Source organism: Bubalus bubalis, chromosome 14, assembly GCF_019923935.1.
Source record: "Bubalus bubalis isolate 160015118507 breed Murrah chromosome 14, NDDB_SH_1, whole genome shotgun sequence".
In the NCBI taxonomy this organism is placed as follows: Eukaryota; Metazoa; Chordata; class Mammalia; order Artiodactyla; family Bovidae; genus Bubalus; species Bubalus bubalis.
Window position 1 is genome coordinate 22,621,166 of NC_059170.1, and position 26,577 is coordinate 22,647,742.

The 26,577-nt window shown below is 39.8% G+C and overlaps 1 protein-coding gene across 2 annotated transcripts; it reads left to right on the forward strand.

Annotated features, from left to right (window-relative positions):
* Positions 1-162: 162 nt before the first annotated feature.
* LOC102413260 (beta-defensin 119) lies at positions 163-10,491 on the forward strand. 2 transcript variants are annotated; one of them, XM_025264710.3, is made up of 2 exons: positions 163-376; positions 1,552-1,820. In XM_025264710.3, the coding sequence occupies exons 1-2, from the start codon at positions 319-321 to the stop codon at positions 1,734-1,736; spliced, it is 243 nt and encodes an 80-aa protein (XP_025120495.1). In that variant the 5' UTR covers positions 163-318; the 3' UTR covers positions 1,737-1,820. The 2 variants fall into 2 exon arrangements, with proteins under 2 accessions (XP_025120495.1, XP_006060739.1); XM_006060677.4 differs by lacking the exon at positions 1,552-1,820 and adding an exon at positions 10,241-10,491 and having other exon boundaries at positions 197-376.
* Positions 10,492-26,577: the final 16,086 nt, after the last annotated feature.

Consider the following 26,577-nt stretch of genomic DNA (forward strand, 5'->3'; position numbering starts at 1 on the left):
TCTTGATATGCATTAATTGATTAATCCCTTTGTGGATCTCAAAAGGCCAAACAGCTTTAATTTGCCTGTCTCCTTACTAGGAGAGAAAAGCCCTTTTGGCACGGATGCTGGCCGGTTTCCCACGCTCTCGTCTCGTTCTTTGCTGCAGAATCTGCTACACATTGTCCTTTGGCTTGTTTGATCTGATATAAATCCTCTTCTGCTGTAATTCACTGCCCACGGTCCTGCCAATGAAAACAAGACTCATCCCTGCAGAGGATAGCTCTATTCTCCATAGCCTGCAGCACAACCACGTCCTTCTCCTGTGACCTTCCAGTCATGAAGTTTCTTTTCCTGTTTCTTGCCATCCTTCTGGTCATGGAACCAGTGGTATCAGGTAATTCGGGTGTCTCTCAAATGTCTGGGATCTTGGTCATAAATGTCTCTCCCTCCTCTTCCCCCTCGCTGTGGACAGCATCTGAAGCCCTTTCTCAATTCATGTGGTTTTGGGACGTTTTCTCATAATCATCTCATGTTCACATCTCTCCCTGATTCTTTTTTTTTTTTTTTTTTGCCAAGGTAGGGGGATGGAGATATTTGGAGTACCTAACACTGAAGGGAAGGCTGGTATTCTGCTGGCATTATGGAGGAGGGCTTAGGGGTAAAGGGTCTGGTGCGGGTTGGGGACTTCTTAGGGGTTTGGGAGATTACATTGAAGGTTGAGGGTGAGTTGTGATGGGGTGGCAAGACTTTGGATTGGAGTGATAGCGGGAAAATGAGGAAGAGCCAGAGGTGAGGAGTTGGGCTTCCTTGATGGTTTGGAGTAGGCTGGAGGGGGTATGGAATTTTGAGTTGAGTGGATTTGGTGTTGGGAATTAGATTGGGGCTTGGACTGAGGTTGACAGTTGGTACTGGATGGTGCCCGGGTGCCTGAGGTTCAGCTAGGTGATGGAATGCTGCTTAGGATTGAAGTTGGTGACTTGATTAGACTTGGGTTTGACTGGGAGTTAGGGCTCCAGGGGCATTGAGTTGGGTAAAGCTGGGAGTTCTAATTAAAATTGGCCTGGGTATTTGAGTTTAAATTGGTGAATTCAATTTTGAGTTTGAATTGGTCAAGGAGGATTGGAGATTGAGTTGGGTTGGAGTTGGGATTTGTTGGGTTCAAGCTAGACAACTGATAAAGAGCTGAATCTGTGGAAATGTGAGGGAATCTCTTCCATTCCCTAATAAGACAGATGTTCACTGTCCTTTTCCCATCATTCCCAAGCTCTGTTAGGTGGGAACTTTATTGGCATCATTTGATCTCAAAGTTAGGAGCAGGAGGTGGGGGGATAGGAAGACAGAAATGTGAGATTATGAAAAAGGCTTCTTAAAACCCTTGAGTTCCCAACCTTGGAAAAATTGCCTCAATTCTCTCCCCTTGTGAGGTCTCTTCTCTCCCTTCCTGGGACTGGGTCTAGCATTAACTCTCTCCCTCCACTCCTCCCCTGAACTCCTACACCTCCTCTGCTTCCCCTTGTCTATCCAGCTGAGGAATACTAACATCTACTTAATGGGTGTTCCTATGTCCAGAGGAAGAATGTTGGATGAAGGGAAAATGCCGGTTGGTGTGCAAAAATGATGAAGACAGTGTCACACGCTGCTCCAATCGTAAACGATGCTGTATCCTTAGTCGTTATTTGACAATCGTACCAATGACAATTGATCAAATCCTCCCTTGGACCACTCCTCAAGTGAAACAAGAAGGAGACAGTTAAGGCCAAACTTGTCAACACAGGGAAGATACGTGGAAATCGTGGATAGAAATGACTTTGTTTCCTGTTCTTTAGTTCCTACATTCCATTAAAACTTGCAAATCTGTTTCTTGTGTCTGTCAATCATGAGGAATGATACTCCAAATGGATTGAGGGTGGGGAAATGGCAGGAAGGGTGTTAAGAGTTAGCAAAGAGATGTCTCTGGGGCTTGGCTGCGGCAGTTGGGTAATTATTGCAGTCCTGAACATAATTCTTCATCTGCCAGCTGCAGGGAAGGCTGTTGGAGCTGGAATGGACTGAAGAGCATGTGTGGGAAGCCAAGAGACTTAATCCCTAGTGAGTGGGAGCCTCTTTAGGCTGAGACAGTTGGCCTGGTTTTGGAGTGAATGAGCTGTGGTGGACAGGGACTTAGCTGAGCCCAAATCCTTGGATTTCTAAGGAAGCTGGCTGACATGCCTTTTGATGCTCAAGAGACCACAGCCCAAAGAATCAGAAGGTTTCCAAGTACTAAAGAAGGATAAAGCACATAAATTTACTCATTGAAATGATAACTCAGCTTCATTTACCATGGCTGCTCCTCACAGACTTTCTCTTTCAGCTCTTACCGTCCTCCCCTGCCCCTCCTGCTGCCTTGGTCCATGGTTTCCCTTCACCTTGTCCCCATCTCTAGGCTCATCTCTGTGATAAACTCCTTCTCATCCTTCAAAGCCCAACTAAAGCCCCTACCATTAAAAGCGTGCACAGGAGCTCTGTCTCACTGTTTCTTAACGATTACAATAACAGTAGCTATAAAATAGTTGTCATTGACACTTCTTATGTGACAGGCACAGTGATGGGTGCTTATAGACTTGAAATCATCCTATTCTTACACAACCCTCTTATTATCCCTATCTTACCGATGCAGAAACTGAGGTTTAGAGAGGTGATATAATTAGCCAAGGTTGCGCAACATTAAGATAGAGGAGGTGTTCAAACTGAGTTCTGACTAGCTTCACAAAGTATTCATCTTTTTTTACTTTTTAATTTTAGATATGTTGCTTTTATTTAAAAGAATAACTACTTGACAAACTTTTAAATCACAAAGTTTGAACCAAACTGTCACTCCTCTGAAATAGCTCTGTGAGGTAGGTATCTGCAGAGCCGCAGGGACCAACACAGTCCTTTCGTCCCAGGTTGTTTTCAGATGCCCACAGCAAGCCATTCTTAGGGCACGTATTGTGTTCTTGTATAATTATTCATCACTGTTCCCTTCTCACTAATCCCCAAGTACACACACACCAGATGGAAAGCCTTGGGGGTTGAGATCACTCTTATTTACATCAGTATGCTTGTTGTTAAGTCCAGCACTTGGGTCAGATTTGACATAGTGTGTCCTGGGTGAATGAATAGGTGAATTATGAATTCATATGTGAAAGTACAAGTGGATTTGGTGTGTGTGGGGAGTTTTATAAATAGCTGCTGCATCAAGCATCATTCAGGGTGGGATCCTTTCTGGGCTAGAGGGATCAGAGTCCCACTGTCTCAGGTGAATTTGGCTCCAGCTGGCATATTAGGAAGGTTGCAGAGCAGCTCTGGAGCCTTGCTCAAGGGGATTCTTACAATTTATTCATTAGTTTGCTCTTAAAATACACAGGTTTCACAGTTAGAAAGGGAAGAGCCTAGGGATTCCCCAATACCTGGGGCCTGGTGTTAACTTCTTCACACACAGCCAGTCATACTCTCACCAAATTAATTCACTATGAGGCATGGCTTTTTCACTCAGTCAACAACATTTATTAAGAACCTCCTCTGTACTTTAGGTAGAGACAGCCATGGGGAGTGATATGATGGTGGGATGAAAAAAGGGCTTGGAACTCACTGTTGAGTCACCATAAGTCTTCAGAAGACACATAACTCTCTTGTCTGAATCTCTGAACTTGAGTCTCTGGGGTCTGGGCATGTGAAATTTTGAAAATTCTCTTAGATTATTCTTTTGGGAAATAAAACCCTAGACCCCACAACTCCCCGTCCTATATTCCAGATAGCTCCAAAACTATGAGAATCTCTGGTCTAGGCAACTTTCCTCTGTCTTCCCATTTCACAGATTGGGAAACTGAGGCCCAAGGAGGAAAAGTGATCCATTTTCAGAAGTGGGTCCAAGACAATACTGGGATAAATAAGCAGATTTTCTCTGGCTGCTGGTGAGAGGGCTGCGGGGACACTGAAGGTGATGTTAGGTTGCCATGGTGATAAGAGAGTGGTGGGGCACAGTGATGGGGGCTAGTAGGAGTGCAGGTGCTAAGAGGTGCAAAGACCCCAACAAAAGCTTTGAGGGTAGTTTGAGCACTTTTGAAACTTCTTTCTGGAGTGCCATGGCCTTTCTCCAGGGGAGAAAGGTTGAAGCAGGCTGGCCTGCTTGCTTTACCATGTCAAATGCACTCTTCTGTGTACACTTTTGGATGTAAATCTCACATTGGCCCTTCTTCTCAAGGAAAATGGAAAGGGATCTTTTCTCCGGGGATATGGCAGAAAGAGTTGTTTTTGCTTTTGGAAGGCCTACTTGAATCTTTCTTTTTATTCCTTGTAGGTTGAGAGATGAGGAGGAAGAATAGGAACTTTAGCAGGGGAGAGCAGAGCCCCCTGGGGTGTGTGTGTGTGGGGGTTGACCTGGCAGCTGTAGAAGCATTGTGACCCCAAAGCAAGGAAGACTGGGTGTCCATCCTGGACTTTTTTTTCAGGTTGATACATAGGCCTGCTGGTGTAACTTCAGCTCAAGTCAGCCTCTGTTTGTACAGCAGTACAACAGATACTGGTGCAATGAATGTGCCTACTTCCATGACATTTTATCACAAGTCATAATAATGGTCATAATAATGTGACCATTATTATGATCAAGATTACAGAACCCTTCTGTCACCAAAAAGATCTCCTTCCTGCTATTCCTTTCTAGTGGCACAGACTCTCCTCTTTGCCCTCACCTTCTGTCACTACCCCTAATCCCTGATAACTACTAATCTGTTTCCCATCTCTATAATTTTGTCATTTCAAGACTTGTATAAATGGAATCATATTTGATCTTTTGAGACTGACTTTTTTTTCACTCAACATTATGTTCTTGAGATCTACCCAAATTATATGGATCAATGGTTCATTCCTTTTAATTCTGGGGAGTTCTAGATAGTGCATTAAGGCAAGAAAAGGAAATAAAAGGCATATAGATTAGAAAAGAAGAAATAAAATTGTATTTGCAGATGTCATAATGACTTATGCAGAAAATACAAGAGAATCTACGAAAAAATCTAGAACAATGAGTAAGTTTAGTAAGGTCACAGGATACAAGATAAACATACAAACATTAGTTGTATTTCTAATGATGATACTACCTAAAACAACCTATAGATTCAGTGGAATCCCTATCAAATTACCAGTGGTATCTTTCACAGAATTAGAACAAAAAATTTCTCAATTTGTATGGAAACACAAAAGACTCCACATAGCCAAAGCAATCTTGAGAAAGAAAGATGGAGCTGGAAGAATCAACCTTTCTAATTTCAGACTATACTACAAAGTTACAGTCATCAAGACAGTATGTATTGGCACAAAAACAGAAATATAGACCAATGGAACAAGATAGAAAGCCCAGAGATAAAACCACACACTTCTGGGCACCTTATCTTTGACAAATGAGACAAGACCATACAATGCAGAAAAGATAGTCTCTTCAATACGTGGTGCTGGGAAAACAGGACAGCTATGTGTGGAAGAATGAAATTAGAACACGTCCTAACACCATACATAACGATAAGCTCAAAATGGATTAAAGACCTAAATGTAAGACCAGAAACTATAAAACTCTTAGATGAAAACATAGGCAGAAGACTTTTCAACATAAATCATAGCAAGATCATCTACGATCCACCTCCCAAAGTAACGGAGATAAAAGCAAAAATAAACAAATAGAAGCTGAAAGTGAAAATATTAATTGTTCAGTCATGTCCAACTCTTTGTGACCCCATAGGTCGCAAAGCCTATGGGGGTCCCCCATAGGCTAGAGGAACCCCTCCAGGTTCCTCTGTTCATGGGATTCTCCAGGCAAGAATACTAGAGTAAGTAGCCATTCTCTTCTCCAGAGGATCTTCCCAACCCAGGGATCGAACTGGGGTCTCCTGCATTATAGGTGGATTCTTTACCATATGAGCTACCAGGGAAGGCCATAAATGGAACCTAATTAAACTTAAAAGCTTTTGCACAGCAAAGGAAACTGTAAACAAGATGAAAAGACAACCCTCAGAATGAGAGACAATAATTGCAAATGAAGCAGCTGACAAAGGATTAATCTTCAAAATATATAAGCAGCTCATGCAGTTCAACATCAGAAAAATAAACAACCCGATCAAAAAATGGGCAGAAGACCCAAACAGACATTTTTTCCAAAGAAGACATCTGCTGCTGCTGCTGCTGCTAAGTTGCTTCAGTCGTGTCCGACTCTGTGCAACCCCATAGACGGCAGCCCACCAGGCTCCCCCATCCCTGGGATTCTCCAGGCAAGAACACTGGAGTGGGTTGCCATTTCCTTCTCCAATGCATGAAAGTGAAAAGTGAAAGTGAAGTCGCTCAGTCGTGTCCGACTCTTAGGGACCCCATGGACTGCAGCCTACCAGGCTCCTCCATCCATGGGGTTTTCCAGGCAAGAGTACTGGAGTGGGGTGCCATTGCCTTCTCTGAAAGAAGACATCTAGATGGCTAATAAACACATGAAAAAAAAATGCTCAACAATGCTTATTATTAGAGAAATGCAAAGCAAAACTACAGTGAAGTGTCACCTCACACCAGTCAGAATGCCCATCATAAAAAAATCCACAAAAAATACATGCTGGAGAGGATTTGGGGAAAAGGGAACCCTCCTGCACTGTTGATGGGAATGTAAATTGCTCCAGCCACTACGGAGAACAGTATGGAGAGTCCTAAAAAACTAGGAATAAAACTACCATATGACCCAGCTGAGAAAGCCACGGTTTAAAAATACATATGTATTCCAATGTTCATTGCAACACTATTTACAATAGCCAGGACATGGAATCAAATTAGATGTCCGTCAACAGATGAATGGATAAAGAAGTTGTAGTACATATATACAATGGAGTATTAACCGTAAAACAGAACAAATTTGAGTCAGTTCCAGTGAGGTGGATGAACCTAGAGTCTGTTGTATGGAGTGAAGTAAGTCAGAAAGAGAAAAACAAATATTGTATATTAACGCATATATATGGAATCTAGAAGAATGGTAGTGATGACCTTATTTGCAGGACAGGAATAGAGACTCAGACATGGAGAACAGACTTATGGACACAGTGAGGGAAGGAGAGGGTGGAACAAACTGAAAGAGTGGCCATTTTTTATCATATGAGCCACCAGGGAAGCCCATAAATGGAGTCTAATTAACCTTAAAAGCTTTTGCACAGCAAAGGAAACTGAACAAGATGAAAAGACAACCCTCAGAATGAGAGAAAATAATTGCAAATGAAGCAACTGACAAAGGATTAATCTTCATTTTTATATACATTACCATTTGTAAAATATTATATACATTATCGTTTGTAAACTGGGCTTTCCAGGTGGCGCTAGTGGAAAAGAATCTACCTGCCAATGCAGGAGATGTAAGAGATGCGAGTTTGATCCCTGGGTTGGGAAGAGCCCCTTGAGAAGGGCATGGCAACCCACTCCAGTATTCTTGCCTAGAGAATCCCATGGACAGAGGAGCCTGGTGGGCTACAGTCTGTAGAGTTGCAAAGAGTAAGACAGGACTGAAGCAACTTAGCATACATGCATGCATTTGTAAAACAGATAGCTAATGAGAAGTTGCTGTATAGCACAGGGAGCTCAGCATGGTGCTCTGAGACAACCTAGAGGAGTGGGATAGTGTGGGAGATGGGAGGGAAGTTCTAGAGGGAGGGGACACGTGTATACCTATGGCTGATTCCTGTGGATGTATGGCAGAAATGAACACAACATTGTAAAGAAATTATTCTCCAATTAAAAATAAATAAAATTTTAAAATTAGATTAGTTATATTGCTATGTCCTATCACAGATCATATGAACACTGAAATTAAAAACACATCAGTCACAATCATTCCAAAAAATAAGATGCTTAAGTGAATATCTAATAAAACATGTACAGAAATTTTACTGAAAAATTACAGAATGTAGATAAAAAATCGAAGAAGATATAAATAAATGAAGACACATTGTGATTATAGATTGTAAGATTCAGATAGGAAAGATGTAAATTCTCCTTAAATTTATAGATCCGTTTTATACGATTTCTATCAAAATTCCAATAAGGTTTATTGTGGATATAGATAAGATTGTCTGCTCTATATTTCATCTGTAGAGAAATTGGCAAAGGAATGAGAATAGCTAAAACAAAGAACAAACGTGGAGAAATTATTCTACCAGATTTCAAGACTTACATAGCTAAAGTAACCAAGACTGTGTGGTCATGGTGGAGGGATAGACACACAGTTCAATTGAACAGAAATAGCCCTACACAAGTGCAACCAATTGATATTTCACAAATGTGCAAAAGTAATTCAATAGAAGAAAATATCTTTTTCAATAAATATTGCTGGAGCAATTGGAAGCCTGTAGGCAGAGAAAAAAGGCTCTCAACCTAAACCTAACAAGTTACACAAAAATTAACCCAAAGTGTATCATAGATTTAAAAGTAAAATGTAAACTTCTGGAAGAAAACACGGGAAAAATGTTCAGACCTAGGGCTAGGTGAAGAGTTCTTAGAGATGAAGAGCATAATCCATAAAAGAAAAAAAAATAGATTTAATAAAAATTTAAAACTTTCACTCTGTGAGATCCTATGAAAAGGACAGATGAAAAGACAAATTAAAAATTGGAAAAAAAATTGGGTGAAATATTTGCAAACCACATATGTGACAAAGAACTTGTATCTAGAATATAGAAACAACTCTCAAAACTCAACAGAAAAAAGTACACAATCCAATTGGAAGAAAAACGTGAAAAGATATTTCACTAAAGAGGTTATACGGATGGCAAAGGAGCACATGAAAAGATGCTCAACATCACTAGCAATTAGAAAAATGCAAATTAAATTAAGACCACAATGAGATTCCTTACATATCTATTAGAACAATTAAAATTAAAAATAGTGACAATACCAAATGCCAGCCATGATGCAGAGAAACTGATTCTTTTATACATTGCTTGAGTGAATGTTAAATGGTACAACCATACTCTAGAAAATAGTTTGGCAGTTTTTTTTTTTTTTAAACTAAACTGTATACCTGTGGCGGATTCATTTTGATATTTGGCAAAACTAATACAATTTTATAAATTTTAAAAATAAAATAAAATTAAAAAAATAAATAAATAAAATAGAAAAAAAAAAAACTAAACTAAATATATAATGACTATACTACACAGCAAATGCACTCTTGGGCATATAGTCCAGAGAAATGAAATTGTTGTTCCAAAAACCTATAGACAAGTGTTTATAGCAGCTTTATTTATTTTAAGGTATTCACTAAAACGGGTTCTATTTTTTTAAGCCAGTTTTAGGTTCGCAGCAAAATTGAGAAGAAGGGACAGAAATTTCCCATACGCTGTCTGCCCTTACTCATTCAAGGCTCCTCTATTATAACATCTGCCACCAGAGTTGTGCATTTATTACACTTGACATATCTACATTAACCCATCATAATCACCCCAAGTCCATAGTTTCACATGAAGATTCACTCTTGGGGTTGTACATTCTATGGATTTGGACAAATGTATATTGACATGAATCCACTATTATAGTATCACATAGACTATCTTCACCACCCCCCACATCATCGGTGCCCTACATACTCATCTCTTCCCCCATTCCAACCCCTGGCAACCAATGATCTTTTTATCATATCCTTTTCCAGAAAGTCACATAGCTGGAATTATACAGTAGGTAGGCTTCTTGGTTCAGCTTCTTTCACTTAGTGATGTGCATTTAAGCTTCCTCTGTGTCTATTCATAGCTTGATAGCTCTTTTTTTTTTTTTTTTTTTTTTTTTTTTAGAGCTGAATAATATCCCATTGTCTGGATGTGTCTTAGTTTATCTTCTCACCTACTGAAGGGCATCTTGGTTGCCTCCAAATGTTGTCATTTATGAACAAAGCTGTGTGCAGATTTTTGTCTGGACATAAAGTTTCAAGTCCTTTGGGTACAGAATAAGGAGTGCAATTGCAGGATCACATGGGTAAGAATATGCTTAGTTTTGTAAGAAACCACCAAGCTATACCATTTTTCTTTCTCACCACCAATGAGTGAGACTTCCTATTGCTCCACTTCCTTGCCAGCATTTACTGTTTTCAATAGTCTGAGTTTGGGTCACTTTAACAGGTGTGAAATGGTACTTATTACTGTTTTAGCTCTTTATGCTTTCACTAGGCTCCCTGACTTGTCAGATTTGTTACTGCTAAATAGAAATTAACTATTTGTATTTTTTTTTTTTTGGCCAGGCAGACGTCACATGCTTCGATGCATGGGTGACTTGGGAATCTGTAGACCTTCTTGCAGACAGTCTGAAGAGCCCTACCTCTATTGTAGAAATTATCAACCCTGCTGCCTCCCTTTCTTTGTAAGGATAGACATTTCTGGCAAAGAAGGGAAAAATGACTGGAGCCGAGAGAATCGCTGGCCAAAAGTATCTTGAATGCTAGTGGTCCACTATCCTCAACCTGCTGCCAATACTCCTTTATTAAAATTCATGCACCTGTCACTCTTGTGTGTTTCTCATCCATTGGAAAACATAGTGAGAGATTAAGTTTTGCATGGTAAGATATCTTTCCTATTCTGGGTTGCCATTTCCTTCTCTGGGGGATCTTCCCAATCCAAAGGTTGAATCCATGTCTCCTGTGGCTCCTGCATTGGCAGGTGGATTTTTTTCTTTTTTAAGCACTGAAACACCTGGGAAATCTTTTAGGTCACTACCCAACTAATTTACTCAGATAAAGGAAAATGCAAAGATTAGAGCCCCAAACTGTAAAAAGGGAAGGAAAGTGAAAGTTGCTCAGTCATATCCAACTCTTTGTGACCCCATGGACTATACTGTCCATGGAATTCTCCAGGCCAGAATACTGGAGTGGGTAGCCATTCTCTTCTCCAGGAGATCTTCCCAACCCAGAGATCGAACCTAGGTTTCCTGCATTGAAGGTAGTTCTTTACCTGCTGAGCCACAAGGGAAGCCCCCCAGACTGTAAAACACACAAGGAAATAAGGCACCATAAATTTAAGTTAGCAGAAACCAAAGACCAGAGGTTCAGCCTTTCAAAGACTTAAAATATTAGAAGTAGAAGTATGTGGTAGTTTCATGGACCTTTCTTTCTTCTTTTTTTTTTTTTTAACAAGGCCCGCACTTTATTTTTTCATGGACCTTTCTGAGAAGAGATAGGGTGTGAATATATGTTTGTGCCAACAGGGGAGACAAAGCTTTCAGCAATAAGGTGGACAAAAGGACCCACCTTTTCACCCCTAGTTAAGGGATCATCCCAGTCCTTGGATGTCCGTATGTGAATAAGGCTTGGTTAAGGAAACGGGTCTATGAAGCCAGCTTTTCAATAACTTCTACTCCAACCTTGAAGCAACTGGGGTAAAAAGGAGTTCTCATAGCTCATACCTGAGCTAGCCAGTTTCCTACAGTGAGTGATAATGTTAAGGCATTTATAAAATGCATCCTTTCATCTGAGGTATCTGCTGTTATAAAGAAAGCCTTTGGTGTCCTAGAACTACTCTCCTAAACACAAGGACTTGGAATTTTTATTGTCACCATTTATGCTGCCATCAAGAGGCAGGACTAACACAAGGAATGCCTCTGGTATTCCAAAACACTTGTTGAGAAGGCAGAAGGACAAATGGGAAGATCAGAATTGGAATACTTCAAGTAATTAAGGCTGTGCATAGGTAAACTACAAACTAGAAACACTAAAAATTGATTGAAACTTGTGGAAATAATTTGAAATTTCAAGAAAAGCACCAAGGAGTTTATCCACTGGAAATGCTGGAAATTTGGGGGACTTCTTTACCCAGCCTTTTACTCTAGAATTACACATTGATGGAAGGTGGGAGTGGGTGACTGTGATATTTTTCAATGTGTTGATCTACACGACTTAAGCTATCACTTTGAAGATAGGGAGAGTGATGGTCAAGAGGAAGTCGTGAGCTTTGAAGAACATGTGGGAGAGAAATATGGTTTTCAGGGCTGGGTCAGACTTTTAATCTTCTTTATTCCTGTTATTTATTCCCAGTAGGTTGAAGTAGATGCTACTGATACACTTCTATCCATAGCCTCTTCTTCCCAACCATTCGTGGATGGGGAAGAAGTGATAGTTTCCTTGACGAAAACCACTAGTCCTTGCCGTGAAACACAGCAGGATTGACGATTCTTACATACTGCTCTTACTACTTCATCAGCAGCGCATTTTTTCTTGCAGTGCCCTGAGTTGTTCCAGCATCTTCTTCTACCCCCATAGGCTGAAAAATAAAAGGAAAGATCACTGATTTTAGGTTTGAGGCTCTCAACTTAACAAGCATGACTGTATATTTGGCAACCAGCAACTTGCAAGATTCCCAGCTCAGGCCTGGTAAATACCATGTTTCTAAAAATACCTGTTCCGAACCTCATATCTGCCCATTTAAAAATTTTTTCTGAATGTAGAGATGCATCTTGCATCTCATAAATAAAAAGCAGCTTGTTAGTCACAAGGAATTGGAACTAGTAACGAAGTCCCCTGGGCTTGTGTGAAGCAATCTGCATAACACAAGTTCATCCTGTCGTAGGTGTGATTGGGTTATTTGCATTGCTCATACCCCACGCGGCTAAATTTCTTTGAATGCATTCAAAATATACATTCAAATAAGTATATAAAATGTATCTCTGTACTTAAAAAATAATAAAATGAATGCCCATATACCTGCATTCTGATTGAGAAATAGAACATTACTAGACCCTTTCCTGGTGGCTCCGTGGTAAAAAGTCTGCCTGCCAATGTAGGAGATGCAGGTTTGATTGGGAAGATCCCCTGGAGAAGCAAATGGCAACCCACTCCAGTATTTTGACCTGGGAAATCCCAGGTAGGAGACCAGAGGGATAGGACAGAGGAGACCAGAGGGCTACAATTCATGGGGTTGCAGAGTCAGGCACGACTGAGCAACTGAGAAATAGGACCTCAGAACAGTGTAGATATTCCTAAGTGAGATGCTTCATTTGCTCAAATTTGAGGCCAGTACTTCTTACACTTTGTAATTTTCATACAAATCATAGAAGTCTTGGTAAAATGCAATTTTTATTTCAGTTGATGGGAAAACACCTGAGTTTCTGCTTTTCTAACAATCTTCTAGAAGGTGTCAGTACTACTAGTCCATGGACTACATCTTATGTAGCAAGGTTTCAGGCCATTAAAAAAACCTTATTAAGTTCTTTTTGCTTAATATCAGATGATCTGTTTCCCAATCAAATGCAATAAAATCAGAATTAAAACCCCATGTATTTGAAAATTAAACAATATAATAAAAATTAAACAAATTAGAAGGGCAGTAATAAAATCAGAAATGATAAAGTTAGAAGTTAAGGAAATCAGAAAACTGGAAAGAACAATCAAGAAAAAAAAGAGGAAAATAAAAATGACATCCCTAGTGAAATGGTGAAATAAAACCAGATACAACATATTAAAAACAACAGAAAGGAATGATCAACAACTATACGCTAATAAAATTGAAAACCTAGATGAAATGTGTAAATTTCTAAAAGTATTCCAGTGATGGCCTAGGAAGAAAATGTAAACCTCAATAAATCAAAAGGTGTTTGGAAATTGACATTGTAGTGAAAAAACTCTTCTTCCCCAAAGACTCAGTCCTAGATGATTTTTACAATTTTGGTAAAATACATATAACGTAAAATTGAGCAATTTAACCATTTTAAAGTAGTACAGTTTGGTATAATTCAGGGCTTCCTCGGTGGCTCAGTGGTAAAGAATCCTCCTGCCAATTCAGGAGACACGAGTTTGACTCCTGGGTCGGGAGGATCCCTTGGAAGAGGAAATGGCAGCCCACTCCAGTATTCTTGCCTGGAGAATCCCATGGACAGAGGAGACTGGCGGACAGCAGTCCAGAGTCACAGAGTCGGACCTGACTAAGCGCCCGCGTGTGGGCGTGCGCGTGCACACACACACACCCACGTTGGTATAATTCACTTCGTTGTGTTGTCATCACCAACATACACCCACTAAACTTTTCATCTTGCAGTGGAAATTTCGTGCCCATTAAAACCCTCACCCCCATTCCCCTGGCAACTATCATTTTGTTTTTTGCTTTATGAGTTTGACTACTCTAAATACCTCATATGAGTAGAAGCATACAGTATTTGTCATTTTGTGACTGACATCTCACTTAACACTGTGTCTTCAATGTTCATCCACATTGCAGCATGCATCAGAATCCTTTCCTTTTTAAAACTGAATAATATTCCATCGCATATATGTACTACATTTTACTTATCTATTCACCAACTAATGAACATTTGGATTGCTTCCACCTTTTAGCTATTGTGAGTAAAGCTGTTATTCTGGATGACTTTCAAGGTGACTTCTACTAATTTCACAGAAGATCCAAGTATTAATCTTGTATAAAATGTTCCACAAAATAGAGGTGGAGGGAGAAAGGAAAGCTGTCTACATCATTTTATGAGACAACTATAATTCAAAACTAGAAAATAATAGGTCTATTTTCTTTTTAAATATAGACTTAAAAAATCCTAAATAAAGTATTAGTTAACTGAATTCAGCAATGTATTAAAATACAGCATGATCAAGGGGAGTTTAACCCCAAAAGCCAAATTACCATCCAACATTATGAACTCCTCCAGTAAAATTCACTACCTATATAGAATTAAGGAGATAAATAATAAAATTATTTTATTTTATACAGAAAAATTACTTGATAAAATTCAGTGCTTACTTATGACGAAAACTAGGCAAAACAAGCATAATGGAGATTTCCTTAATTTGGTGAAGGTTATATATCAAATTCTAGAAATAACATTATCTATTGGAGAAACTAATTCCCTCTGAGGTCAGGAAAACAAAGATACTCTTCTATTACTACTATCTTTTGAAATAATAATGGGGGCCTGGCTAATGTTTTAAGGAAAAAACCAAAACCAAACAAGAGTATAAGGATTGGAAGGAAAGGGAGAAAATTGTCATTCATTCTAGCAGTCATGATTATAATATAAAGAAGTAACCAACAAATTATTACAATTAACAGGAGTTCAGGAGTTATGTCAGATGCAATATCAACTTACAAGACTCAATGGCACTTTTCTACACCAACAGTAACTGACTAAAAAGTATAATAAAATATATGTCATAGTCATGAAATATCTTGTTTTAAACTGAGAATAGCTAAAGGCTATGGTTTTTCCTTTGGTCATGTATGGATGTGAGAGTTGGACTGTGAAGAAAACTGAGCACCGAAGAATTGATGCTTTTGAACTGTGGTGTTGGAGAAGACTCTTGAGAGTCCCTTGGACTGCAAGGAGATCCAACCAGTCCATTCTGAAGGAGATCAGCCCTGGGATTTCTTTGGAAGGAATGACGCTACAGCTGAAACTCCAGTACTTTGGCCACCTCATGCGAAGAGTCGACTCATTGGAAAAGACTCTGATGCTGGGAGGGATTGTGGGCAGGAGGAGAAGAGGATAACAGAGAATGAGATGGCTGGATGGCATCACTGACTCGATGGACGTGAGTCTGAGTGAACTCCGCCAGTTGGTGATGGACAAGGAGGCCTGGCATGCTGCGATTCATGGGGTCGCAAAGAGTCGGACATGACTGAGCGACTGAACTGAACCGAACTGAAGACCTCTATGGGATATATTTTAAAACCATAACAGAAAGTGTGATCTTGAAAGAGATGACAATTATTATCTAGATTTACTTTCCTGTAAATTAATCCACAAATTTAATGAAATTCTCATCAAAATCCCAGTGGGATTTTTGGGAAATGTCATCGTTTTACTTTAAAATTTATAATTAAGAATAGAGGCCACCAATAGCTAATATTACTTTAAAAAAGAAACAAGATAAAATCTTACCCTTCTAGGCACTGACAGCCTATCAAGCCATTGTAATAAAAAATACATAGCAGCTTGTCACCAGAACAAATAAACCAATAGAACAGAGGAGACAGTTTGCAATAGATCCATGGAGAGCTTAATACGCTCTAACAATGACATTGTGAATCAATGAAGAGGCATACATTATTTAGCATACAGTACTGGGAAAACTGGTCAACTCCATGAGAAAAATAAAAGTGGGTTTACACATTCCTCTTGTGGCTTAAAGATTTAAATGTGAAAGGCAAGGCTGAAAAGTTATTAGAAGATAACATCAGAGATTTCCTTTGAGACCTAAGAAGAGGAAAAACTTGAAGAAAATCACCAAGCACGACTCACAAGGCAGAATATTGTTGGATTTGATTAGACCAGAATTAAATTTTCCGTTCAGTTGAAGGACATGTAATGGGCAAAGTTCATAGACATGTAGATGACAGAATAAGGAATAATACTCAGTGACTAAACCTGACTAGGGAATAATATAAAAAATAGATAAAGATCTGCCTATCAACAAGAAAGCATCACCTGCCAAATAGAAACAATGAGTAAAGGATATAAATAGGCAATTAACAGAAGTGGAATCTGATTATTCTTTCAACAAATGTAACTTGTTTATTTATTCAACAAATGTTGAAGGCACCATTCAGGATACAGGAAGATATATCTGTTAGCAAAATAAACTAAGCTTTCTGCTCTCATGGAGATTTGTCTTTTCGAGAAACAATGAGACTGTAAGTAAGAGAGAAAGTAAAATGTTCTTTATTTAAGATGCCATTAGATATAGATGAAAAGTATTCTGAAGAGCATTGTAACAGGGAAAGAGGAACAGGAAGCATGTGTTTGGAAGAGAAGTAGTAAAAGACCTCATTGAGAAGGAAGTGAGAAAGTGAGCTTTTGATACTAACTGGAGGAAGAGTGTACCAGACAGAGGAAGCTGCAAGAACAAAGGCCAAGAGGCAGGATTTATCTCAAAGTTTTTGAAGACAGTTTTTGAAGACAAGGTTGTCATGGTGACTGTAGAATAAATTAGGTGGAGAGTAATGGAGAAATGTAATGGAGGTTGAGATCTCACGGGGTCTTACAGGTCTTTGAAAGCAGGCTGTTCATAAATATTTGGATATATACAGGATAGTTCATTTCAGTTCAGTTCAGTCACTCAGTCATGTCTGACTCTTTGCGACCCCATGAACCACAGCACTCCAGGCCTCCCTGTCCATCACCAACTCCTGGAGTCCAGCCAAACCTATGTCCATTGAGTCAGTGATGCCATCCAACCATCTTATCCTCTGTCGTCCCCTTCTCCTCCTGCCCTCAATCTTTCCCAGCATCAGGGTCTTTTCAAATGAGTCAGCTCTTTGCATCAGGTGGCCAAAGTATTGGAGTTTCAGCTTCAAAATCAGTCCTACCAATGAACACCCAGGACTGATCTCCTTCAGAATGGACTGGTTGGATCTCCTTGCAGTCCAAGGGACTCTCAAGAGTCTTCTCCAACACCACAGTTCAAAAGTATCAATTCTTCCGTGCTCAGCTTTCTTTATAGTCCAACTCACACATCCATACATGACCACTGGAAAAACCATAGCCTTGACTAGATGGACTTTTGTCAGCAAAGTAATGTCTCTGCTTTTTAATATGCTGTCTAGGTCGGCCATAACTTTCCTTCCAAGGAGTAAGTGTCTTTTAATTTCATGGCTGCAATCATCATCTGCAATGATTTTGGAGCCCAGAAAAATAAAGTCAGCCACTGTTTCCACTGTTTCCCCATCTATTTGCCATGAAGTGATGGGACTGGCTGCCATGATCTTAGTTTTCTGAATGTTGAGCTTTAAGGCAACTTTTCCACTCTCCTCTTTCACTTTCATCAAGAGGCTCTTTAGTTCTTCTTTACTTTCTGCCATAAGGGTGGTGTCATCTGCATATCTGAGGTTTGATATTTCTCCTGGCAATCTTGATTTCAGCTTGTGCTTCTTTCAGCGCAGCATTTCTCATGATGTACTCTGCATAGAAGTTAAATAAGCAGGGTGACAATAAACAGCCTTGACGTACTCCTTTTCCTATTTGGAACCAGTCTGTTGTTCCATGTCCAGTTCTAACTGTTGCTTCCTGACCTACATATAGGTTTCTCAAGAGGCAGGTCAGGTGATCTGGTATTCCCATCTTTTTCAGAATTTTCCACAGTTTATTGTGACCCACACAGTCAAAGGCTTTGGCATAATCAATAAAGCAGAAATAGATGTTTTTCTGGAACTCTTTTGCTTTTTCCATGATCCAGCGGATGTTGGCAATTTGATCTCTGGTTCCTCTGTCTTTTCTAAAGCCATCTTGAACATCTGAAAGTTCACTGTTCACATATTGCTGAAGCCTGCCTTGGAGAATTTTAAGCATCACTTTACTAGCGTGTGAGATGAGTGCAATTGTGCGGTGGTTTGAGCATTATTTGGTATTGCCTTTCTTTGAGATTGGAATGAAAACTGACCTTTTCCAGTCCTGTGGCCACTGCTGAGTTTTCCAAATTTGCTAGCATATCGAGTGCAGCACTTTCACAGCATCATCTTTTAGGATTTGAAATAGCTCAACTGGAATTCCATCACCTCCACTAGCTTTGTTCGTAGTGATGCTTCCTAAGGCCCACTTGACTTTGCATTCCAGGATGTCTGGCTCTAGGTCAGTGATCACACCATCGTGATTATCTGGGTTGTGAGATCGTTTTTGTACAGTTCTTCTGTGTATTCTTGCTACTTCTTCTTAATATCTTCTGCTTCTGTTAGGTCCCTACCATTTCTGTCCTTTATTGAGCCCATCTTTGCATGAAATGTTCCCTTGGTATCTCTAATTTTCTTGAAGAGATCTCTAGTCTTTCCCATTCTGTTGTTTTCCTCTATTTCTTTGCATTGATCGCTGAGGAAGGCTTTCTTATCTTTCCTTGCTATTCTTTAGAACTCTGCATTCAAATGGGTATATCTTTCCTTTTCTCCTTTGCTTTTCACTTCCCTTATTTTCACAGCTATTTGTAAGGCCTCCCCAGACAGCCATTTTGCCTTTTTGCATTTCTTTTTCTTGGGGATGATCTTGATTCCTGTCTCCTGTACAATGTCATGAACCTACATCCATAGTGCATCAGGCACTCTATCTATCAGATCTAGTCCCTTAAATCTGTTTCTCACTTCCACTGTATAGTCATAAGGGATTTGATTTAGGTCATACCTGAATGGTCTAGTGGTTTCCCCCACTTTCTTCAATTAAAGTCTGAATTTGGCAATAAGGAGTTCATGATCTGAGCTACAGTCAGCTCCTGGTCTTGTTTTTGCTGACTGTGTAGAGCTTCTCCATCTTTGGCTGCAAAGAATATAATCAATCTGATTTCAGTGTTGACCATCTGGTGATGTGGATAAGAGAAGTGCAAAAAAAAAAAAAAACCCATAAAAACCCAACAGAGTGCTAATACTCAGATAAAAGTAATGCTGAGTGCTGGAGGGATTATGGTGATATGGTGACCCTTGTACAATGTTGGTGAGAGGTAGAAGGATTTTCCTGTTCCTATAAATGTCACTGATTTTTATTCTTCTTTCTTAAACATAGGGGCTGTCCAAGATAAAACATGAAGACCTCATGCTTCCTTTATCATCTCAACTGTTCTGTCTAAAGGGATGGTGTTAAATTTATATCTCTTACCAGAACACTCAGACTTAAAACCTCAGAACATGTAATATTTCCTTCACTCCCCACGTGCTCTAAGTTTCCAAGATTTATGGATTGCTTTCACAAAATCTTTCACCTCTGTCTCCTTCCTGGTCTTAACACCCCCCACGCATATAAGGAAGGAATTAATGGAATAAGATCTTTTACACTTTTGACTTCTAGGTCATTTGACATCAGGGAATCTATTTTGTATAATCCTGATCCAAATATGTAAAGATATGTATACAAGTATGTTCATGATGTGTTCATTACAAAGTTAGGAAATTCCCAAATAACCGTTCAACAATTATGGCTTATCTCACAGTGGAATTTTACAACATTGCAAAGAATGAGGCAGATCTTTAGGTGGTGACAGGGAAAGATGGTCACAAAATATTGTTAATGAAAGATGAACACCACGTAACTATACATATAGTGTGTTAGCTTTTTTAATAAAAATAAATATATGGATTAACTTTTATAAAGCTTTGTTTATACAAAGCTTTGTGTATACAAAGCTTTGTGTATACATGTATACAAGATATACATGTATATCTTGAGAGATATACAATAAAGTAGAAAGTAGTGTACTTTGTATAAAAACTCTTCAGTCACAATTTCAAATTGGAAATAGAACTTCCATATGACCCAGAAATCCCACTGCTGGGCATACACTCTGAGGAAACCAGAATTGAAAGAGACACGTGTACCCCAATGTTCATTGCAGCACTGTTTACAATAGCCAGGACATGGAAGCAACCTAGATGTCCATCAGCAGATGGATGGATAAGAAAGCTGTGGTACATATATACAATGGAATATTATTCAGCTATTAAAAAGGATGCATTTGAATCCGTTCTAATGAGGTGGATGAAACTGGAGCCTATTATACACAGTGAAGTAAGTCAGAAATAAAAATAACAATACAGTATATTAACACATATATATGGAATTTAGAAAGGTGGTAACAATGACCCTATATGCAAGACAGCAAAAGAGACACAGATGTAAAGAACAGACTTTTGGACTCTGTGGGAGAAGGCAAGGATGGGATGATTTGAGAGAATAGCATTGAAACATGTATATTACCATATATGAAATAGATGACCAGTTTAGGTTCGATGCATGAGACAGGGTTCTCAGGGCTGGTGCACTGGGGTGACCCTGATGAATGGGGTGGGGAGGGAGGTGGAAGGGGGTTCAGGATGGGGGACACACAAACACCCATGGCTGATTCATGTCAATGTATGGCAAAAACCACTACAATATTCTAAAGTAATTAGCCTCCAATTAAAATAAATAAATTAATTTAAAAAAAACCCTTCAGTCACAATTTCTAAGTTTTGGTCAGACTTTAGATATACTTAATAAAGCAGTAATTATTTTTTTATTTAAAAGTTTTTATTTTTAATTGAAGGATAATTGCTTTACAATATTGTATTGGTTTCTGCCATATGACAATGTGAATCATCCACAAGTGTACATATATCTCCCACCTCTTGAACCTTCCTCCCACCCCCAGCCCCCCACCCCCCATCTCATTCCTCTAGATTGACACCTAGTGCACGGGGTTGAGCTTTGTGTTATATAGCAACTTCCCGCTAGCTATCTATTTTACATATGTAATATATATATTTCAGTGCTACTCTCTCAATTTGTCCCAGCCTCTCTTTCCTCTGCTGTGTCCACAAGTCTGTTCTCTATATCTTAAAGCAGTAATTATTAAAAGCCTAGACTTTAATCATAGAAGAGAGAATGAAAGTCAGTATTATTTTTTGAATAACAGCTCTGCAGATACTTTCTGACCTGTTTGCCAAATTCCAGACTATGAAAAGAAAAAAATAAACTCATTTAAAGCTATAACAGGAATTTTAGGGTCAGGAAAACAGGAAAGTGGGCTTGGGGAATTATTTTCAAGAGCTGGCACAAACTGGAAGGACAACTGAACTGAGTCAAGCTGCCACCTGGTTCCTTAGGTAGCAACTTGGGACACAGAACCAAGGACAACTCTGGAGGTTGGGATCACCCCTGTCTACAGCAGACAACCTGTCTTACCCTTAGGGTCTACCCTTGCCAGGGACATGGTTCCGACATGGGGACCACGGAGCTGCTCAGGTTGGGGGAGTACCATGCCACATTGGAAATTTACATGGGCCGGAACCTAGTCTACCTCCGTTTTTGCAGCTTCCCTGGGTTCTGATTACCTGGGGTCACTTGTGGTAGGAACACAAGGACAGTAAAAGTCAGGAGCAGGAGTCTCATGGTCCTTAGGAAGTTGGAGGCAGTGGATCCAGGAGTCAAGAACACTTTGTGCAGTATGAATTTGAAATAGAGTTTTATTGGCCTCTCTGGAGTGGGGGCAGATGGATGGGGCACTGAACTGGACAGATACGTAAATGTTAATCCATGCAGAACATTAGTCTGTTGGCTGGTACATCAATCAAGCATCTGTTACAGACACGGGGAGGGCATGCAGAGGTTTAATAAGTTATAGGCTTTTAAGAAGTGTTTGGAGAAATGGAGACAGAGGAATTGCACACCAAGACATTGTCCCTGGCTTTCGCAGACCTCTCATCAGGGTCCTGCCTTCTCTGGTCCCAGTCCCTCTCACTCCAGGATAAACCTGCTTTTACACTATTTAGTTGTGTCTGTCTCCCAGCTGGATTGTGAGATTCCTGAGAATAAGGACTGTGTCTCTCATTTTTGAACTCTTAAGATACAAACCACATTCTCAGTAAAGGTTTGTGGAATAAAACATAGTGAACATGTGTCAATTTCTAGTCCCTCACATATGTGCCTACCTGGGGAAGTTACTTGTCTAAGATAGTAAAGCTGATTTGCTGCAGAGTTTGGGGAGATTGTTTAAAACAGGGCTAAAAGGGGGATGTTACCCAGTGTCACCAGAAATGCTCCATGGTAGCTTGGGATGTTACTTTTGACAAGGCCACCCTAAAGGCCATTGACAGAGTTACCTGTGAAAGCTTTATTGAGTTATAATTAACAAACCATAATTGTACATATTTAAAGTATACAATTTGATAATTTTGACATATAGGTACTCATGGAAACAGTGACAGACTTTATTTTCTTGGACTCCAAAATCACTGCAGATGGTGACTGAAGCCATAAAATTAAGACACTTGCTCCTTGGAAGGAAAGCTATGACAAACCTAGATAGCATATTATAAAGCAGACATCACTTTGCTAACAAAGGTCTATATAGTCAAAGCTATGGTTTTTCCAATAGTCATGTACAGATGTGAGAGTTGCACCATAAAGAAGGTTGAGCACCAAAGAATTGATGCTTTCGAATTGCGGTGCTGGAGAAGACTCATGAGAGTCCCTTGGACTGCAAGGAGATCAAACCAGTCAATCCTAAAGGAAATCAACTCTGAATATTCTTTGGAAGGACTGATGCTGAAGTTGAAGGTCCAATACTTTGGCCACCTGATTTGAAGAGCTGACTTATTAGTAAAGACCCTGATGCTGGGAAAGATTGAAGACAGAAGGGGACTACAGAGGATAAGATGGTTGGATGGCATCACCGACTCAATGGAAATGATTTTGAGCAAACTCCAGGAGATGGTGAAGGACAGGGAAGCCTGGCGTGCCGCAGTCCATCGGGTCACAAAGAGTTGGACACAACTGAGCGACTGAACAACAACATAATAACCTTATCCAAGTCAACTATCTTGCAAATGAAAGCTCATTCTCTTAGGACCCACAAGTGTACTAGAACATATACATAGCTATTTTTATAATCTTTCAGTGGGGAAAACACCTTCCAAGTATGAAACTCAGACCAGATTTCAAGGAAAAGATAGGTAGAACAAATACTTAAGTTTATATTGGAAATTTTTACTGCAAAATATACCTAGCAATTAAGTGACAAACTGCAAACATGTTAACTTATTAAGGGTTTCAGGAGGAATCCTGTAGTTACATTTCTGATGAGCTATGTGTTCTGAAAAGTTCTAAATTTATATCCTTTGCTTCAAATTTGCTTTGAGTTACTGTCTCGCATATCAAATTGTATGTGGGTCAACTCCACTTGGATTTGTTATAGTTCTGTCCCTAAACCCATTCTACTTGCTTCCATTTCTGTCTTCCCCATTTCAGTAAATGGCATCACTGTTCACATTAGTGCTTAAATCTTCAGAGTCATTATTGATCCTGACATTTCTCTGCCTCATTTTTTCTAACTACACCTAATCCACACAAGGCTTCCCTGGTGGCTCAGAGGGTAAAGCGACTGCCTGCAATGCGGGAGACCTGGGTTTGATCCCTGGGTTGGGAAGATTCCCTGGAGAAGGAAATGACAACCTGCTCTGCTACTCTTGCCTGAAAAATTCCATGGATGGAGAAGCCTAGTAGGCTACAGTCCATGGGGTCGTAAACAGTCAGACACGACTGAGCAACTTCACTTTCACTTTTCACACCTAGTCTATTAGCAAATCATTCCTTTTGTGCCTCCACCTCCAAAACATATTGCTTACATGTGAAATCTAAAAAAAAAAAAACCTACAAATGAACTTATTTACAAAACAGAAATAGACTTAGAGAATGAATTTTTGGTTACCGGAGGGAAAGAGTAAGGGGAATGAATAGATTGGGAGTTTGGAATTGATATGTACACACTGCTATATAGCACAGGGAATGCTGTTGAATAATAACCTAAGTGGGAAATGAATTTGAAAAAGAATAGATATATGTACATGTAATATGTAAATGCTGTAAACCTGAAACTAACACAATATTGTTAATAAACTATGCTCCAATACAAAATAAAAATTAAAAAATGAAATAAAATAGATATCACAATTACATACTTTTTTTTTTCTCTACCATGAACATCCTGATCAGGCCACCTCAAATGCCTCCTAAATCATCTTTCTTTTTCCATGTTTCCCAACTTTAATTTAGTCATCACAATAGCTACACAAAATCTCGTTCCTACTAGAGCAGAAATTGTTAGAGTTCACCAAATATTCAAGTGCTCCTCTGCACTCCTCAGCTTCTCATGGGACCATTTGACTGGGCTGTGGCTGATAGGATTCATATAAGTGCTGTGTGTCACTTCCAGGCCTGGCATGTGGCACATTCCATGTGTCTAGTCAGTCTTCATTCCCCCTGCCGTGGTGAACTTGGGGGCCCTGTGTTCCACATATAGCTACAAGTTGTGAACGGACCATTTGATCTACGTGGGACTCTGCATTCAGTTCAGTCCAGTCGCTCAGTCGTGTCTGACTCTTTGCAACCCCATGAACCGCAGCACACCAGGCCTCCCTGTCCATCACCAACTCCCGGGGTCCAGCCAAACCCATGTCCATTGAGTCGGTGATGCCATCCAACCATTTCATCCTCTGTTGTCCCCTTCTCCTCCTGCCCTCAATTTTCCCCAGCATCAGGGTCTTTTCAAATGAGTCAGCTCTTTGCATCAGGTGGCCAAAGTATTGGAGTTTCAGCTTCAAAATCAGTCCTACCAATGAACTCCCAGGACTGATCTCCTTTAGGATGGAGTGATTGAATCTCCTTGCAGATCTCTCAAGAGTCTTATCCAACACCACAGTTCAAAAGCATCAATTCTTCCATGCTCAGCTTTCTTTTTAGTTTAACTCACACATCCATACATGACCACTGGAAAAACCATAGCTTTGACTAGATGGACTTTTGTCAGCAAAGTAATGTCTCTGCTTTTTAATATGCTGTCTAGGTCGGCCATAACTTTCCTTCCAAGGAGTAAGCGTCTTTTAATTTCATGGCTGCAATCACCAAAATCTGCAATGATTTTGGAGCCCAGAAAAATAAAGTCAGCCACTGTTTCCACTGTTTCCCCATCTATTTGCCATGAAGTGATGGGACCGGCTGCCATGATCTTTGTTTTCTGAATGTTGAGCTTTAAGGCAACTTTTTCACTCTCCTCTTTCACTTTCATCAAGAGGCTCTTTAGTTCTTCTTCACTTTCTGCCATAAGGGTGGTGTCATCTGCATATCTGAGGTTATTGATATTTCTCCCAGAAATCTTGATTCCAGCTTGTGCTTCTTCCAGCCCAGTGTTTCTCATGATGTATTCTGCATATAAGAAATAAGCAGGGTGACAATATACAGCCTTGACATACTCCTTTTCCTATCTGGAACCAGTCTGTTGTTCCATGTCCAGTTCTAACTGTTGCTTCCCGACCTGCATACAGGTTTCTCGAGAGGCAGGTCAGGTGGTCTGGTATTCCCATCTTTTTCAGAATTTTCCAGTTTATTGTGATCCACACAGTCAAAGGCTTTGGCATAGTCAATAAAGCAGAAATAGATGTTTTTCTGGAACTCTCTTGCTTTTTCCATGATCCAGCGGATGTCAGCAATTTGATCTCTGGCTCCTGTGCCTTTTCTAAAACCAGCTTGAACATCAGGAAGTTCACCGTTCACATATTGCTGAAGCCTGGCTTGGAGAATTTTAAGCATTATTTTACTAGCGTGTGAGATGAGTGCAATTGTGTGGAGGTTTGAGCATTCTTTGGCATGCCTTTCTTTGGGATTGGAATGAAAACTGACCTTTTCCAGTCCTGTGGCCACTGCTGAGTTTTCCAAATTTGCTAGCATATTGAGGGCAGCACTTTCACAGCCCTCTTCTAGGATTCTTTCATCTTCTAGGATTTGAAATAACTCAACTGGAATTCCATCACCTCCACTAGCTTTGTTCATAGTGATGCTTCCTAAGGCCCACTGGACTCTGCATTAATGAGAATAAAACTTTATTTGAGATTTTGAGGGTTTATTTGTTACCATGGTAGAGGTTTTCCTGTCCTAACTAATTTAGGAATTGTTATAAGAAATAAGTTGATACCCTAACAGGAACTCAAAATATTTGCTTTGGCTCAATAGTCCAGCAGTAGGCAGGGAGAGAACTGACATTGGAGGCTGGAAAGGTGGTTATCCATACTGTGACATGGCAGAATATTTGGTAAAGCTGTTACCTGTAACAAGGGCTGGAGATCACATGTCTGCTAATCTCCC